The following is a 16091-nucleotide window of genomic DNA, read 5'->3' as shown; positions in this document are numbered from 1 at the left end:
GTCAGCAGTGGTGGGGAGCTAGCTAACAGGCTGAGCGGGGAAGGTGGGTTGGTGAGCAGCAGCAAACTCTCAGCACAAAGTGCAGGATCTCATTCACTACAGCATTTTTTCTGGACTGAAGTCAACCTGAGCCAGCTTTCCCTGGTGGATTTCCATAAACTGATTGACTTGGGTCAACCTCAAACATATCATACACAGGCATATGAGTTAGCCCTAAAATCCACAACACTTGAGTTCCATTTCCAGGTCTAGAAAGGAAGTGGAGTGTGAAGAGGAGTCAAGTCTGCTAGTTTACAATGGGAGGGGGAGGAGGAGGCTTACAATGGTTCCTGCTTAAGCGGGGTTTGTAATGCAAATGTTAAACCTACATTGGCAGAAGGAGAAAGGAATACCTCTCCGCTGCTTTCCTTTCCCCATGATCACAGGATTCACATGAACAGTGTGAGAGAAGCTCAAATGCAATTTAAGTTTCATATACAAAAATACTCTACAGGTCAGGATTTTACAGACTGCTAAGGGGTGCTTTCAGATGGAGGCCTCGTAGGGGTAGCAATCCAAAGGCATTCTGCAGCTGTTCTGTCTTTTTTCTCCTTAATTGATTTTCTGCACTAAGGGAAAAGTTGGACATTGTAAGGGAATACAGGAGGGTTACAAGTGGAAAATGACATTGTCTGGACCCCCTGTAAATGTCTTTGCAAGAGGCAGGGTGGTGGCACCATAAAAGCCTCATCTGGAACCACCCAAGGCAGAGAAGAATGCAACAGGCAAAGTGTGGAGTGGGTGGGCCTCCATAACAAAGACCATTGCCCAAAGAGGTTCAAACCCAGCGTGTTCCAGACGGAGGGCCCTGAGTGCTAACACTCAAAAGGCAATGTGCAACTCTTCCATCTCTCCCCGGCCTTTTTCTGCCAAGGAAAAAGATGGAAGAAGTGGTGGGGAAACACGAGAGGGCTGCAAGTGGAAGACATCATTATCTGGACTTCCTGTAAAATTCCGTGAAGGAGGAAGTGTGATTACATAATAAAAGCCTCATCTGGAAGGACCCCCAGTCCTGACTCACCTCCTCTGGGATTCTTCAGAGGTTGAGGGGGGCAGGGGCCAGTCTCCCCAGCCCCTCTTTCCATTGAGCACAAAACAAAACGCCTTGGCTAGAAACTGTTCCTCCAGGCCATTTTGGCAAAGCAAACACTTGCCTTTTCTGCCAAACCTACCTCGTAGGTACGTTTGCCAGGACAGGTCAGCTCAAAACAGCAATCTCTTCGAGAATCCTTGCGCAGGTGGGAAGCCAGCCGGACATGGTAGTTCTCGATGGCGAACATGCCTTTTGGTTGTTTGCCTGCACAACATGGTAATGATGATTCAGCACAGGCATTGCATAAAAATCAAGCTGCCAGCTTGCTTGTGGCTGTTACTTGTACAACACATGACCCAACCTGGGTCCTGCAGATTCCCTACAAAGCTGGGGTGGGGTGAGATTTAAAGTGCAATCCAGTGGGCAGGGGACAGGAGCTGAACCATTCCTCTCCCCATGCCATTTACCCCGCAGCGGGGATTACTTCTTTTACCAAGCCCAATCAGTCGGGGGTAGCATGCCCCCCTTGCTGCTTTACAGCAGATAAATTTCTGCATACAGGGCTGCTACTGTCTTGTCAAGTCTGGCAAGCCACTTTCTCTCAGCCTCAGCCCCTCCATCTGTAATAAACCAATATTATTGGCCTAACCTACAGGGTTGTTGCAAGGATGTCTCCCATGACATATGTGGAGTGCTTTGAACATGTGAAATGTGCTATGTAAATGCTAAATATTATTTTCTGCATCATCATCATCATCATCACTATTGAAAATCTCCTTTATTGGTGGCCAAATATACACACAGGATGAAACTCTTCCTAAGGGCCAGTGTACATGTTACAGCTGCTTCACAGAGATAGCTTTAAATGGTTCCATGTGTCAGCTGTTACCATGCGGTGATCAGCTTTGCTTGCAGGGGCTCCTCACACGGATTTTCTTCCCCTTTCCAAAGTCTGCAGCAACATGCAAGAACTCGCCTGATGCGTGTGTGTATGTGTGTGTGCGCGCGCCAGTGCATAGAAATAGCTCAGCACTTCAGGACAGCTGACAGGTGGAGAAATTTTAGGCTGCCACCTGTGGCATCCTTGACACTTGTATTGGCGTTAAGATAATAGGCAAGAGAGTGGCAAAGGGGCAAGGGTGGGATCCATGTCAGGGCCAGCAAGATCCATGTCAGGGTCAGCCAGGCCACCAAGCCTTTGGGGTGGGAGGGCAGGTTTTGCTCTCGCTCCAAAAGTGTCCCTCAATAAAGCAGCTTACCTTCCTCCATAGGGGTGAATGACAACCATTCGAAAGTAAAGGTGCAGTCCAGGACACCACTGGGATGGAAGCTAAGTCTGCTTCTTGCCCCTGTGATGTCAGTGACCTTAGCCATTGAGAATCAAACCCATTCTTGTCTGCATAGCCCCACCTGGGCTCTTGTCATGTCTCTCTGGCAAGCTAGAGTTCTTCTTTAGCTGGCAACCTCCAAATTTGTTGGACTACAACTCCCATCATTCCCAAGTGGCTGGGGATTATGGGGCATGTAGTCCAACATATCTGGAGCGTGCCTGGTTGGAGAAGGCTGAGCTAGAGCATGTCAGGAGTGCCCTAGCAGCCTCTTTCAGTAGACTTCAGTAGAATAGCCAACTCAAGACACCAAGGAAAGGATTCTTTTCAAGGCTTTAATCCTTTTACAACTTAATGACTCTTTCAGATGCTAATCACCAGCGACTAAGCAAGGAACAGCAGAGTGGCCTATGCTCTGAGTAGGCAGTTGATCCCCGTTTGAAGGAGAGTCACTTGAAGACCCTGAACTTATGGGCTAGGGAGAGATCCTCCCTCTTTCCCTTGGGTCCACGGGAGGCGGCCGTTGCTTGCACGCCAAACGGGCACTACGCCTCCTTTCCACGCCCTCCATCGCTCGTCGCTCCCTGCATCTGCGTTGAGCGTCTAGCAAGCCCCCCTCCCGCGCTCTCTCACTGCTAGGATCACTATCTATCTCAGGAATGCCGGCAGCTGCTGTGCCTGTGAGGGATGAGCTGGCTCCTCTCCCACAGATTGCTGATCCTCCTCAGAATCAGAACTGCTCTGGGGTTCTATCGGCTCAGTTTCCACCCTGACACACACACACACACACACACACACACCACACACACGTGTGTGTGCGCGCACTCCATCCATCCATCCATCCATCCATCTCACCTTGTAACCTACTTAGCCTCAATCTCCATCATCTCCTGAACTGTGCTGAAAGAAAGCCTGAGACTCTGTCCTCTGTTTCTTCCTATATATTTTTTAACCTGCTCGGCATTCATTCTCTCTGGGTAGGAGGCACAGTATAATCGTAGCCCATCTATCTTGGCATGCCAAATTCTGTTGGAAGTATTAGCTTCCTGTTTATATGCATCTGATGGAGCATAACTGAAAAATATTTACACATGCTGACACATAAGATTATATATGGTCACTTAGGGGAGGGTTAAAGCCCGTCTGACAACTAATGGGGGGGGGGGAAATGGGCCATACTTTATTTACACAGGGCCTCGTGTCCGTATTTCTCCTTTCCCTCATTCTTTACTGACAAGGGTGTTAGAATACAACCAGACTGTGTTCTTCCTTCCTAAGGCTGCCTCTAAACGGCAGAGTCCCACGCTGCCTGGTGGGCAATTTATCACTCAGCTGGAAAAGCCAGTGTGATGTAATACTTAGAACATTGCATGTGGATGAGCGAGACCCAGGTTCAAATCCCTGATTGGCTATGAAGCTCACTGGTGACTTTAGGTAAGTAATTATCTTAGCCTAACCTACCTAACAATGTGCAATGTGCTAAGATCCCTGTATGAGATAAATGTCTGTAGCAGGTGTAGAAAGGAGTATGAAGGAATAAAGGAACTACAGAGTTGCACTGTATTTTGCACAGTAATGCCTAGGCCATTCTTTTCCACTGCTGCCCCTCCAGTCTGATATATTAGAGACTCGTAGACATTAATGAACCCTGAGCACTTAGGACCCTTCAAGAGAATCCCTCTTCCTTTCTCCTCAGTGGAACTGGATGATGTGAACATAGTGACGGGATCTGGGTGTGTACTTTTAAAAATCTGCATACTTTTTTCATTCGCATAGTAGTAGAAGGCCATATTGTCGAGGATGCACCATCGCTTCTGCCATTCGGAGCCAAAGATTTTGGGGTCTGTGAAGAAGAAAGGAGAAAGGGTAAACAAGGCCATAGGGCAAAAGCCGGGAAACAAGCAATGGTTCTCCATCTCCAAAAGGGTTTCCAAGACAAGCTTCCCATATCAATCAGAGGTGGCAGTTGTTGTTATGAGTATTATCACCAGTCGTCTACTACTACTACTACTACTGCCGCCACCGCCGCTGCCGCCGCCACCACCACCACCACCACTTTTCCTCTGCATTTTGTTTGTGCCAGCTGTATGCAAGGCACTGTACACACCCTTAGTGTCTGACTACTGTAAAGTGTAAGCAACCTGGGAGGGGCTGTGAGCAGGTTCTCATGGGAAAATTTGCATTCCTAAATACAAAATACACATGTCATCTTCAAGTATATTTTAAGGACACATTAATACATTTGCTACCTGTGCCTTTAAAATATTTGTAAGTGGCTTCTGGGGAAGAATCAAGCTTTCTTTTCTATGTATTGTTATATACTCTCTACTTCCCTGAGTACTGAGATGGTCAGGTAGGGCAGCAGCTAATTCTCCTCTCTTTTTCCAAAACTGCTTCTATTGTTACCTCACCCTCTCTCGCCCCTTGCCCCCTCCATTTAGCTGATGGGAGTGCCACCTCCCCCAAACTGATGGCTTTCTCCATTCAGAACAACCCAGGGAAATCTCCAACTATTTCCTAGCCATTGGCTTCCATTAACAGACATATCCCTGGTTTTCCTGTGCCATTAGCAGTTATCTGCTTGGCCAAAGGTATGACTAAGTCCACATCCATAACAGTATTTTAAATAGGACAAGAGGCAAATAGTGCATGCATCTACCTTTCAGAGTTGTTACAGTGCATCTGAATCTTAGGTACTTTTCCCAGCATCCAAACTGTTGCATAGAAGCTGCCCTCAATCTCTGCCCAGAGGGCTTTCCCTACTCACCTGACAAACAGCTGAGGAATGGTGGAATGTGAATTAGGAAATCAACAGCATTTATCATAGAATCATAGAATAGTAGGGTTGGAAGGGGCCTATAAGAACATCGAGTCCAACCCCCTGCTCAATGCAGGAATCCAAGTCAAAGCATCCCTGACAGATGGCTGTCCAATTTCATCATGAATGCCTCCAGTGTTGGAGAGCCCACCACCTCCCTAGGTAATTGGTTCCATTGTCATAGTGCTCTAATGGTCAGGATGTTTTTCCTGAATTTCAGCGGGAATCTGGCTTCCTGTAACTTGAGCCCATTATTCTGTGTCCTGCACTCTGGGATGATCAAGAAGAGATTCTGATGATCGAGAAGAGATTCTGGCCTTCCTCTCTGTGTCAACCTTTCAAGTACTTGAAAAGCCCTATCATATCCTATCTCATATCTTTGCTGTGAAGATTGGTTTGGTGGGTTTTTACCTTTGGATCTCTTTTCCAGGTATCCTTGTTTCAGAATAAGGCCTTGTTCTTGAGTGGCTTTCTGTGTGTTGTTCTCAGCTTAAAAAACAAACAACAAATTTGGATTAAACATGGGAAATTAAGCTTTCCTGTTTGGGGAATTTCCCAAGACAAAACAATCAAGGAAATGCAATGGTATGTTAGCCACGCTATATCCCTATCGCCAAATTTACATTGGAGCTGTTCACACAACACGTTAACCCACACTCAGTGGCTGAGTGTGGGCTGGTGTTGAAACGTGGGTTGTTTGTTGGACTGTGGGTTAGCATGTTGTCTGAACACAGGACATTTTACTCAGGGTGGCATGTTAACCATGCAGTGTGGCTTGTTATCCACCCTGAACAACCCAACGACAAACCATGGCTTTTCAAGGTGGCTTGCTCGAGAAAAATGAGCTACTCTGTATGGTTAACAAGCCACCCTACGGAAAATGTCCTGGGTTCAGACAAAATGCCAACCTGTGGTTCAACAAACAACCCATGTTTCAACAAGAACCCATACTCAACCACTGAGTGTGGTTAGCTTGTTGTGCAAAACCAGTCAGTATCTAGGAGATGAAGAGACAGCGGCTGACAAACAGCTTCCATGTGGTCGGGCTTCACATCACATCAAGAAGGTATACATGGGCCAATCAAGTGGAGCACATGAGCTCTTAACATACTCTCCATTGGGTGGAAGGTCTGTGTGTGGTAAAAATTCGATTCTGGCACAGGGCAATGTCCTACCAGTTCCATTTTGCCTGGAACACTCCCGTGGTGTATAGCGTACCAGTCCAAGGTTGAAGCTGATTGGAACCCCTTTTGGCTCATGACAAGTTGCCACTGTGGTATGACTAACAGCGCAATCCTATAGGTGCCTACTAAGAAGTGAATCTCATTGAGTCCAAGGTGGTTGTAACAAAAGCCCAACCCTTCCCCTGAATGTCACATGAAGAGGCAGTCATAACCTTTCAAAAGCAAGCCCTCACATAGGCACAGAGTTTTTCATCATTCCACATATAGAGTCTGGGAGGGAAGGGAGAGTTAAAACAAAACAGAACTCCACTTTACAACTCTCCACACTGCTTCCTGGAATTCAAATATGTGCTAAATATCAAAATCAGAGTGTATGTGAGAAACATGATACAGTCAAAATCCTATCTGATTGCATCCTTGTTTCTACCCTCACCCTTTCAGGAGCCACCCCATAAAAATAGCACCATTTGGGGAAATAGTTTTTGTCTTTAGTGGGTCAGAGGGATACTGCCTGCCCTCTTCCACCCATGGAATGCACACCTGTAAGTTACTCTGCTATGGGAGTTGATAAGTACTTTAGGATTTCTGTTAAGTAAGCGCTAGTTTGTCCATTTTTATGCTTTGTTTTGTTTAAAAACAATGTCTCATTTCCATACCTCTCTCTGTCTTAACTCTTTAATAAATATACCTTTAATTGGAGCTGTTGGAAGTGCCTGGTGCATTGTAACTCAGAATCTGTCCTACCGATGCACTTAACCACTCATCCACATTGTAAAATTGGTAAACAGAGGCACTGGAATATCCCAGTTCACTTTGAGAGGAGTGCTTCCCCCTCCCCCCGCCTCTACCAACTACCTTCAATCTCTCAGACATTACAAGACTGTTTTCTTGGACAGACCTAGGTGTTTATAAAGGGAAGGTGGGGGCAACCAGGCTTCTGCTTCAGATGGTTATAGGTGAGAGATAGGTGGAAGCGTGTGCTTGCATCTTATCAGGGGCTGAATTCCAGGTATCAGGGTATAGGACTGCTCCCTTAAATGAGCAAACAGATGTGCCTCATGAGGGCCCCTTGCATATTCATTGTGGCTGGACGTGCGTTGAAGTGATTGTGTCATTGGTTCTATGTGTGGCCAGTTCCAAATGCAATCCACATTCAAGGTGCCTCACCCCAACCTCCACCATGGGAAGTGGTCAGAGATAGTCTGACCATCCGTAGGAGTTGCTGGGGAAGCAACCTACATAGAGGGGTGCCACCTTTTTGCCCTGGAAACTCTTCTTTTTAATCCCAGAGGTTTGCTTGTGGTTTTTCAGTGTTAAGAAAAAGGCACTCGGCTGTACATCTTTACAGGTGAACCCAAAACAAAGAGAATGCATCTTCCAAGTTTTGATACTGAAAATAGAACCTGAGTGAATCTTGGCTCTGGTAGCAGTCTGGTGTTGAGTTTTGGACACATATCAAAGTAAAAAATACCCTCACTTCACAATACAGTCAATTGTACACCATGGATGCATTTAACATAGATTCTGGGACATCAACCCTGTCCCTGTGAATCGATCCTCAGTCTGCCTCAGCCAGAGATTTACACCCTCTCTCAGACATTTACATAACCTTTTGCCTAGTCTGCTTATATTTCTTGTTAATTAGCTGCAAGCTGGAAACACAGAGTCAATTAATTCTTCCAGTTTCTCAGCGTGGGAACTGGGAAACCAGAGCCCCCAGCCTAGAGATCTGTGGTGGCAGAAGCAAGGCTGACCCAAGACATTTTGCCGCTCTAAGTGGCTGCAGTGCACCCTCTGAGAGATGTGGCCTAGGAAGGATCTGCTGCAATGTTGCAAAGAATGCCAGGACATGATGCTTGGCCCATGTGCAGCTTACTCACTCTCAGAATTCTCTGCAACATTCCAAGCCCTTGCATGCTGCTTGACTGGCACCCCTGAAATTTTGGCTCCTCAAGCAACCACTTGGATGTTTGTACAGTTGAACCATCCCTAAGCAGCAGAAGGTTGGAGACAAAATACAGTACCAGCAGATAAATCATGCCTAGCACACAAACTTGTTGTACACAAGGTTTTGAATGAATTGCCTGACTGCTGAATGATGCCTGTCTCCAACCCCCACTTCCCCACATACACACGCACAACACAACACAACATGCTTCAGTGCACCCAGAACATCACATTTGCCTGTGGAAACCTGTTTTCATGTGTAGATGGCTTTTGTTTGATCAGGGAAAAAGCCTATACATGGGTGAAATGTGCAGTTTTCAACTGATATAGAGTCATGCAAATTAAACACACACAACACCATGGTCGTACAGGCCACTGTTTCTGAGAATATCAGCGTTTATTTTTAATCTATATTCTAATGTGCTATGGGATGTTGTGGTGGAGGTAATGAAGTTTCTAGTAGCGATTGGCTCAGCTAACTGCCTGTCACACAGAAGACTGGGCAGCCATTATGGCCACTGGCAGCCATTCATTGGCTTGGCTGCTCTGCTCCTAAGAGGTTCTGCTGGCCACTGGCTGAACTGCTCAGATCCGAGAGTGGAGAATCTCAGCAAGCCTGAACATTGCTGGTTCTCCCATCCCTGCCCTGAGTTTTTTGGAATCAAGGATTCGTCAATAAGATGAACAGCTGGAAGACAGCTTATCCAATACTACTGATCATTCTCTGCAATATGCAACATAGCCATTCTGGGGCACACTCTCAGTTCATAATGTGATTATGAGGTTCAGTACTGCACTCTGTGAACTGAATGTACACCAGATTCCTCTGTAATGTGCAGGGGTTCTGTGGCAGACACACGAAGGTTCCCTGGAAGACAGGGAAGTGGAATGTGTTTCCTGAAGGTAGGAAGTTTGAAAAACACTTTGATACACCACTGCACATCATCTATTAACCTGGTCAAACAGTAAATCATAGAAACATAAGGGGCCTACAAGACCATCGAGTCCAACCCCCTGCTCAGTGCAGGAAGCCTGATTCCCAGGAGGTCTCCCATCCAAGTACTAACCAGGGCTGACCCTGCTTAGCTTCCAAGATCAGACGAGATCAGGCGCATCCAGCCCTTTAACACTGTATGTCAGTTATCAAATTCTGCTATCAAATGTTGAAGTTAAGCAGTAGTGAGTGTCAAGTACATGTACGTATTAGGTGCTTTTGTCTCATTTTTGTTGTTTTGAGTACAAACATGAGACAAAATAATAGGTGTGTTCAAGGAAAAGAAGAAATGTTCACATTCACTGGGAGAGAGTTAATGCTGCCTAAGAGTAGGAAAGCAAGTGTAGGAGTAGGAAAGAATAATTTAAAAAATGAACATCAAGAGGGAAATGCAAGTGAGAAAAGATGAGTTTTTAATAATTTAATCAAAAGAGGCCTGCTGAATATTTAGAGGAATAGTGCTCCACACAAAAGGGGGTCATGAGAGAGAAGGTAACACAGGGGAGTGGAGATTTAATAAGAATATTACTGTTTAATGAATGGAAGAACCAAAGCAAGGGGTAGAGAGAAAGGAATGAAGATAGATAAGGGGGCAGGAGCAGGAAGAGGGTGAAAGATTAAGAAAAGATGTTCAAACTATACAAAACCATAGAGGAACCAGTGAAAGGAAACCTATAGATTTGTAACATAATTAAAGCACGAAGAAAGAAAAATTAACAAGCAGAAGAGCTGAGAATAGGTTTAAGCCAAGAGACAGGAAGATATATGAATGAAATACTAACAAACATGGGAAAAATGAGGGTCTGAATAAAGGTTTTAGTAGAGGCTGTATATAAAAATGATGAACTTTTAGAAATATTCGGAGAGAAAGAACTGACAAATATCAGCTAGAGGAGTAATATGAGCTAAAAAGAAAGAACAGGAGAATGCCACACCTCTTAACTTCCTGAGGTTTCCTGAGAAGACTGAAGGGTGATGTTGTCAATGGAAAGAGAAATAAAAGGCGAAATCGATGGTGGTGGTGGGGGGGAGACTGAAAAGAAAAAGAGGCTTAGAGGCTTGAAAATAACGATTTCTGATAGGAACAAAGCCAAGAAAGAACAGAGCTATCAAATCCCAAAGAACAAAGAGAAGAAGCAGAGCACAGCAGAGTCAATTGAATTAAAGGCTGATGAAAGATTGAGAAGAATAAGAACAGAAAAGAGTCTTTGCAACTTAGTGTATAGAAGATCATTAGAGATTATACACACAGCAGACTCAGTAGAATGCTAAGCTCAAAAACTAGTCTGAAAAAGGGTCAAAGAAGAAAACTGAGGCAGTGAGAATGCACAAACCTCTTAGGAAAGAAGAGAAATGGGGTGATAGCTGGAAAGGAGATGGAATCCAAAGAAAGGATTTTTTGTCTTTTAAAGAACTGGGGAAAGAATAGCATGTTTAAAGCAAGAAGGGACAACAACCAAAGAAAAGTCCTTCTTAAAACCCTGCAATGACAGAGCATGGTGGACCCCTGAAGGCAACTTGTTCCAAAGGCGTGGGGCCACTGAAGAGAAGGCCCTCTCACATGTGATCACCCACCTGACTACTCTCACGGGTGGGAAAATGAGAAGGGCCTCTCTTCATGATCTTAAAATGTGGGCAGGCTGATATGGGTGAAGGCAGTCCTTTAAGTAACTTGGTCCCAAACCATTTAAGGCTTTAAAGGTCAAAACTAGCACTTTGAATTGGGCTCAGAAACACACTGGTATCCTGTGCAGCTGCCGCAGCATAGGCATTATGTGATCGAATCGCCTCGCCCCCACCAATTCTCGGGCAGCTGCATTCTGCATGAGCTGGAGTTTCTGAACTGTCTTCAAAGGCAGCCCCGCATATAGGGCATTACACTAGTCCAGCCTGGATGTCACTAGTGCGTGGATAACGGAGGCAAGGTCTATCCTCTCCAGATAGCCTAAGCTGGTAAAAAGCATTCCTGGACACTGCAGCCACCTGGGCTTCCCCAGTTAGCTCAGAGTCCAGGAGGACTCCCAGACTGCGTACTTGGTCTTTTAGGGGGAATGTAACCCATCTAAAACCAGCTGTAAACCTCCATCCAAAGTAGTTGGTTTCCCAATCCACAGTACCTCCGTCTTGTCTGGATTAAGTTTTAGCTCGTTCACTCTCATCCATCCCAAAACAGCCTCCAGACACTGGTTCAAGAGTTCCATAGCATCCCTGGGATGTGCAGATGGAAACGAGAGGTAGAGCTGAGTATCAGCCACATACTGATGACATTTCAGCCCAAACCTCCTGATGACTTCCCCCAGCAGTTTCATGCAGATGTTAAAAAGCATGGGGGACAAGATAGAACTTTGAGGCGCCCCACCAGCTAATGGCCATGGGGTGGAACAGAAGTCCCGCAGCACCACTTCCTAAAGGACCGGAACCAGTCCTTTAAAACCGTGCTTCCCAAGCCCAATCCATATAAACAATCCAGAATGATTGTTGATGGTTGATGAAATAGAAAGCTGCTGAGAGGTCCAGAAGAACCAACATGGTTGCACTCCACCCATCCATTCCCCAGTTGAAATCATCAACTAGAGTGATCAATGCTGTTTCTGTCCCATAACCAGACCTGAAACCTGACTGGAATGGATCTAAGTAATCAGTTTCATCCAAAATGGCTTGGAGTTGTGAGGCCAACCATACGCTTCAGCACCCTGCCCAAGAATGGGAAATTTGACACAGGGTGGTAGTTATCCGAAACCATAGGATCTAAATTCCCATCGATGGGAAACAAACAGAATGAACTTGAACTCTTAATATGGGAAGGAAATTATGACTTGATAGGTGTAACTGAAACTTGGTGGGATGACTCCCATGACTGGGATACAGCAACTGAAGGATATAACTTGTTCAAAAAGAACAGAAGGAACAGAAAGGGAGGTGGAGTTGCACTATATGTTAAAAATACATATCTCTGCACAGATATACAGGAGGAGGATCTTGGCAGCCCCATCGAGAGCATCTGGGTTAAAATAAATGGAGCAACGAATAAAAGAAACATGGTGGTCAGAGTCTACTACCGGCCACCTAATCAAGGAGAAGATGATGATGAAACTTTTGAAAAGCAAATTTTCAATGTTTCAAGGAAGCAAGATGTAGTAGTAATGGGGGACTTCAATTTCCCCAATATCTGTTGGGAGACAAATTCTGCAAAACACGGCCCCTCCAAGAAATTCCTGACTTGTGTGGTGGATAACTTCCTCCTACAGAAAGTGGAGGAAGGAACTAGAGGATTGGCTATCCTTGACTTGATCCTAACCAACAGAGATGACTTAGTGGATAAAGGAGCAGTTATGGGAACTCTGGGGGAAAGTGATCATGTTATACTTGAGTTCTTGTTTCTAAAGGAAGCAAAAGCTGAGTGTAGCCAAATGCGTACCCTAGATTTTAGAAAAGCCAATTTAATAAACTCAGAACAATGATCAGTAAGGTCCCATGGCAAGTGACTCTAATAAGAAAAGGAGTCCAAGATGGGTGGGAGTTTTTAAAAAAGAAAATTCTCAAGGCACAATTACAAACAATTCCAACAAGAAAAAAAGGTGGAAGACAACGGAAGAAGCCAATTGTCAAGGTTGGATTGGAGCCCAGAGAGCCCCAAAGCAGTTCCGATTCTGATGAAGAGATCGAAACCATGGGAGAGGAACCCGCATGCTGTTCAGAGGAGCAGCCAGGGGGAGGGCCCCTCCCAGTACATATTCCTGAGAGTGATAGTGACCCTGGCAGGGAGAGGGAGGCGCAACAGCAGTTTCTGGACGCTATGCACCAGCGCACCGTCAAGCGCAAGATGGCGGGCGCTGAGAGGAGGCGCTCAACCCGCTTGGCGCAACGGCAACAGCGGCGCCCTGATGCCCCATGGGAAAGGGGTGGACTCTGTCCTCCTAGCTCAAAAGTACAGAGGTTTCCTGCTTTCCCCTCCAAATGGAGATCAACTGATTTCTAAGGTTAGAACCCCTGAGTAGGCAGCTCTCTTAAGTCTCACTTGTAGGATCAAGCAATTAGCATCTGTAAGCATCATTAGACTGAATGGGAATAAAGCCTTGGAAAAGAGCCCTAGTGTCTGCGTGTTGATTCTGGCTACCTGAGGATTTCAGAAGGCAGCAGGGGCGACCTCTTGACACCAATGTGGCTTCACAAAAAGCTTAGAGGTGACCTGAAAACTAAAATGGACACATACAGGAAGTGGAAGGAAGGCCAAGCTACAAAGGAAGAGTACAGACAGGTAGCACAGAATTGCAGGGATGGCATCAGGAAGGCTAAAGCTGAGAACAAGCTGAGGTTATCAAGGGATGCTAAAAGCAACAAAAAGGCTTTCTTCAGATAACGTGCATAGTAAAAGACAGAGGAAAAAAATGGTTGTTCAGCTGTTAAATAAGGATGGCAAAATGACAACAGGTGACAAAGAAAAGGCAGAAGGGCTCAATTCCTACTTTGGCTCAGTCTTCTCCCAAAAGAGAGCCCATGACCCTCCTGGCAAAGGGGAAGGAGAGGCCAAAGGGGCAGGACTGCAGCTTGAGATCGATAGGCATATGGTTAAGGAACACTTGATTACTTCGAATGAGTTCAAATCTCCAGGGCCAGATGAACTGCATCCTAGGGTAATAAAGGAACTGGCAGAAGAACTCTCAGAAACACTGTCTATTCTCTTTGAGAAATCATGGAGGATGGATGAAGTGCCAGATAACTGGGGGAGGGCTAATGCTGCCCCTATCTTCAAAAAGGGCAAAAAGGAGGAACCTGGGAACTACAGACCAGTCAGACAGACATCAATCCCTGGGAAAATTCTGGAGCAGATTATAAAACAATCGATATGTAAGCACCTTGAAAACAATGCAGTGATTCCTCGAAGCCAACATGGATTTGTCAAGAACAAATCCTGCCAGACTAATCTGATCTTATTTTTTGATCAGGTAACCTCCCTTGTGGACTGTGGGAATGCTGTGGATACCTCGACTTCACCAAGTTTTCGACAAAGTGCCCCATGGTATCCTGATGAGCAAACTAGCTCAAAGTGGGCTAGATGAAACAACTCTCAGGTGGATCCACAGCTGGCTACAGAATCGGACTCAAAGAGTGCTGATCAATGGGATCTTCTCAAAACTGTGGAGAAGTAACGAGCAGGATACCTCAGGGCTCAGTCCTGGGCCCAGTGCTCTTCAACATTTTGATTAATGACTTGGAGGAGGAGGTGCAGGGAAAGCTTATCAAATTTGCAGATGACACAAAATTGGGTGGCACAGTTAATACCGTGGAAGACAGAAACAAAATTCAAAGTGATCTTGATAAGCTGGAGCGCTGGGCAGAAAACAACTGAATGACATTAATAGGGATAAATGCCAAGTTCTGCACCTAGGAAAAAGAAACCAAATGCACAGGTACAAGATGGGTGATACTTGGCTCAACAATACTACAAGTGAGAAGGAACTTGGAATTGTTGTCGATCACAAGCTGAATATGAGCCAACAATGTGATGTGGCTGCAAAAAAAGGCAAATGCTATTTTGGGCTGCATTAAGAGAAGTATAACTTCCAAATCATGAGAAGTACTAGTTCCCCTCTACTCAGCACTGATTAGGCCTCATCTGGAGTACTGTGTCCAGTTCTGGGCACCACACTTTAAGAAGGATGCAGACAAACTGGAGTGGGTTTGGAGGTCAGCAACGAAGATGACCAGGGGACTGGAAACAAAGCTCTATGAGGAGAGATTGAAAGAACTGGACATGTTTAGCCTTGAGAAGAGAAGACCAAGGGGAGATAAGATAGTGCTCTTCAAGTACTTGAAAGGTTGTCACAGAGAAGAAGGCCAGGATCTCTTCTCAATCAGCCCAGAATGCAGGACATGGAATAATGGGCTCAAGTTACAGGAAGCCAGATTCCCGCTGAACATCAGGAAAACCTCCTGACTGCTAGAGCAATATGACAATGGAACCAATTACCTAGGGAGGTGGTGGGCTCTCCCACACTGGAGGCATTCAAGATGAAGCTGGACAGCCATCTGTCAGGAATGCTTTGACTTAGATTCCTGCATTGAGCAGGGGGTTGCACTTGATGGTCTTATAGGCCCCTTCCAACCTTACTATTCTATGATTCTATGAAATTTGGTTTCTTTAGCAAAGACCTCACCACAGCTTCTTTCAAAGCTGCGGGGACCTCACCGTCCCTCAAGGAGGCATTTACCACTTCAGAGATCCAGAGATCCAGCCCTGCTCTGGCAGATTTCACAAGGCAGGATGGACAAGGATCTAAAGGGCAAGTAGTAGGCCCCAGTCCTCCAAGCAGTTTATCCATGTCCTCATGTTGCACAAGCCAAAAAGTAGCCATTAGAAAATGATCAAAGGAGACTGATGAAGAACTGGGAATAGAAGGAAGTTGAAGAAGGGAGTTGAAAGTAGCAAATAGACAATGAGGGCAAGATGAGGAAGACTGTATAAGATGACAGAAGAAAATGGAGCAGATTTGTAGGAGGAAAGCATGAATTTAAAATAAACAAAATTAGACAGAAAATGAGATTTGCATCAGAGACGTTCAGGAAGAAAGACAGTATAAGTAAGGAGGCAGCCAAGGCAGGTCGTATAGCAGGGGAGAAGCAGTTTGGAGTAGGAATGTAGCCAGCAAAGGAGATTGAAGTTAGAGTTTTGGCAACTGGCTGGCAAGGGAAGCTTGGTTCAAAGTAGGGCTGTGCATTGCTTTGGTCCAAAGCCTGAATAACAAGG

At 45.5% G+C, this 16091-nt stretch overlaps 1 protein-coding gene across 15 annotated transcripts in view; it reads right to left on the bottom strand.

Annotated features, from left to right (window-relative positions):
* The window catches only part of SKAP1 (src kinase associated phosphoprotein 1), a 433456-nt gene that overhangs the window by 108182 nt on the left and 309183 nt on the right, over nucleotides 1–16091 (bottom strand). For all 15 annotated transcript variants that reach the window (XR_014783847.1, XR_014783846.1, XM_084804860.1 and 12 more), the window contains 3 exons: nucleotides 5630–5707; nucleotides 4160–4243; nucleotides 1212–1336 (listed from right to left, as the gene is read on the bottom strand). Coding sequence is in view for 13 of the 15 variants with exons in the window: in XM_084804860.1 (XP_084660986.1) it covers nucleotides 1212–1336; nucleotides 4160–4243; nucleotides 5630–5707 (287 nt within the window). In the remaining 2 variants the exon portion in view is untranslated. The remainder of the gene's footprint in view (nucleotides 1–1211; nucleotides 1337–4159; nucleotides 4244–5629; nucleotides 5708–16091) is intronic.

This window comes from Heloderma suspectum, chromosome 6, assembly GCF_057233095.1.
Source record: "Heloderma suspectum isolate Gila_16-S chromosome 6, 16-S_ref, whole genome shotgun sequence".
NCBI lineage: Eukaryota > Metazoa > Chordata > Lepidosauria > Squamata > Helodermatidae > Heloderma > Heloderma suspectum.
Note: the sequence above shows the minus strand (reverse complement) of the source record. Positions and strands in the feature narration are given on the sequence as shown.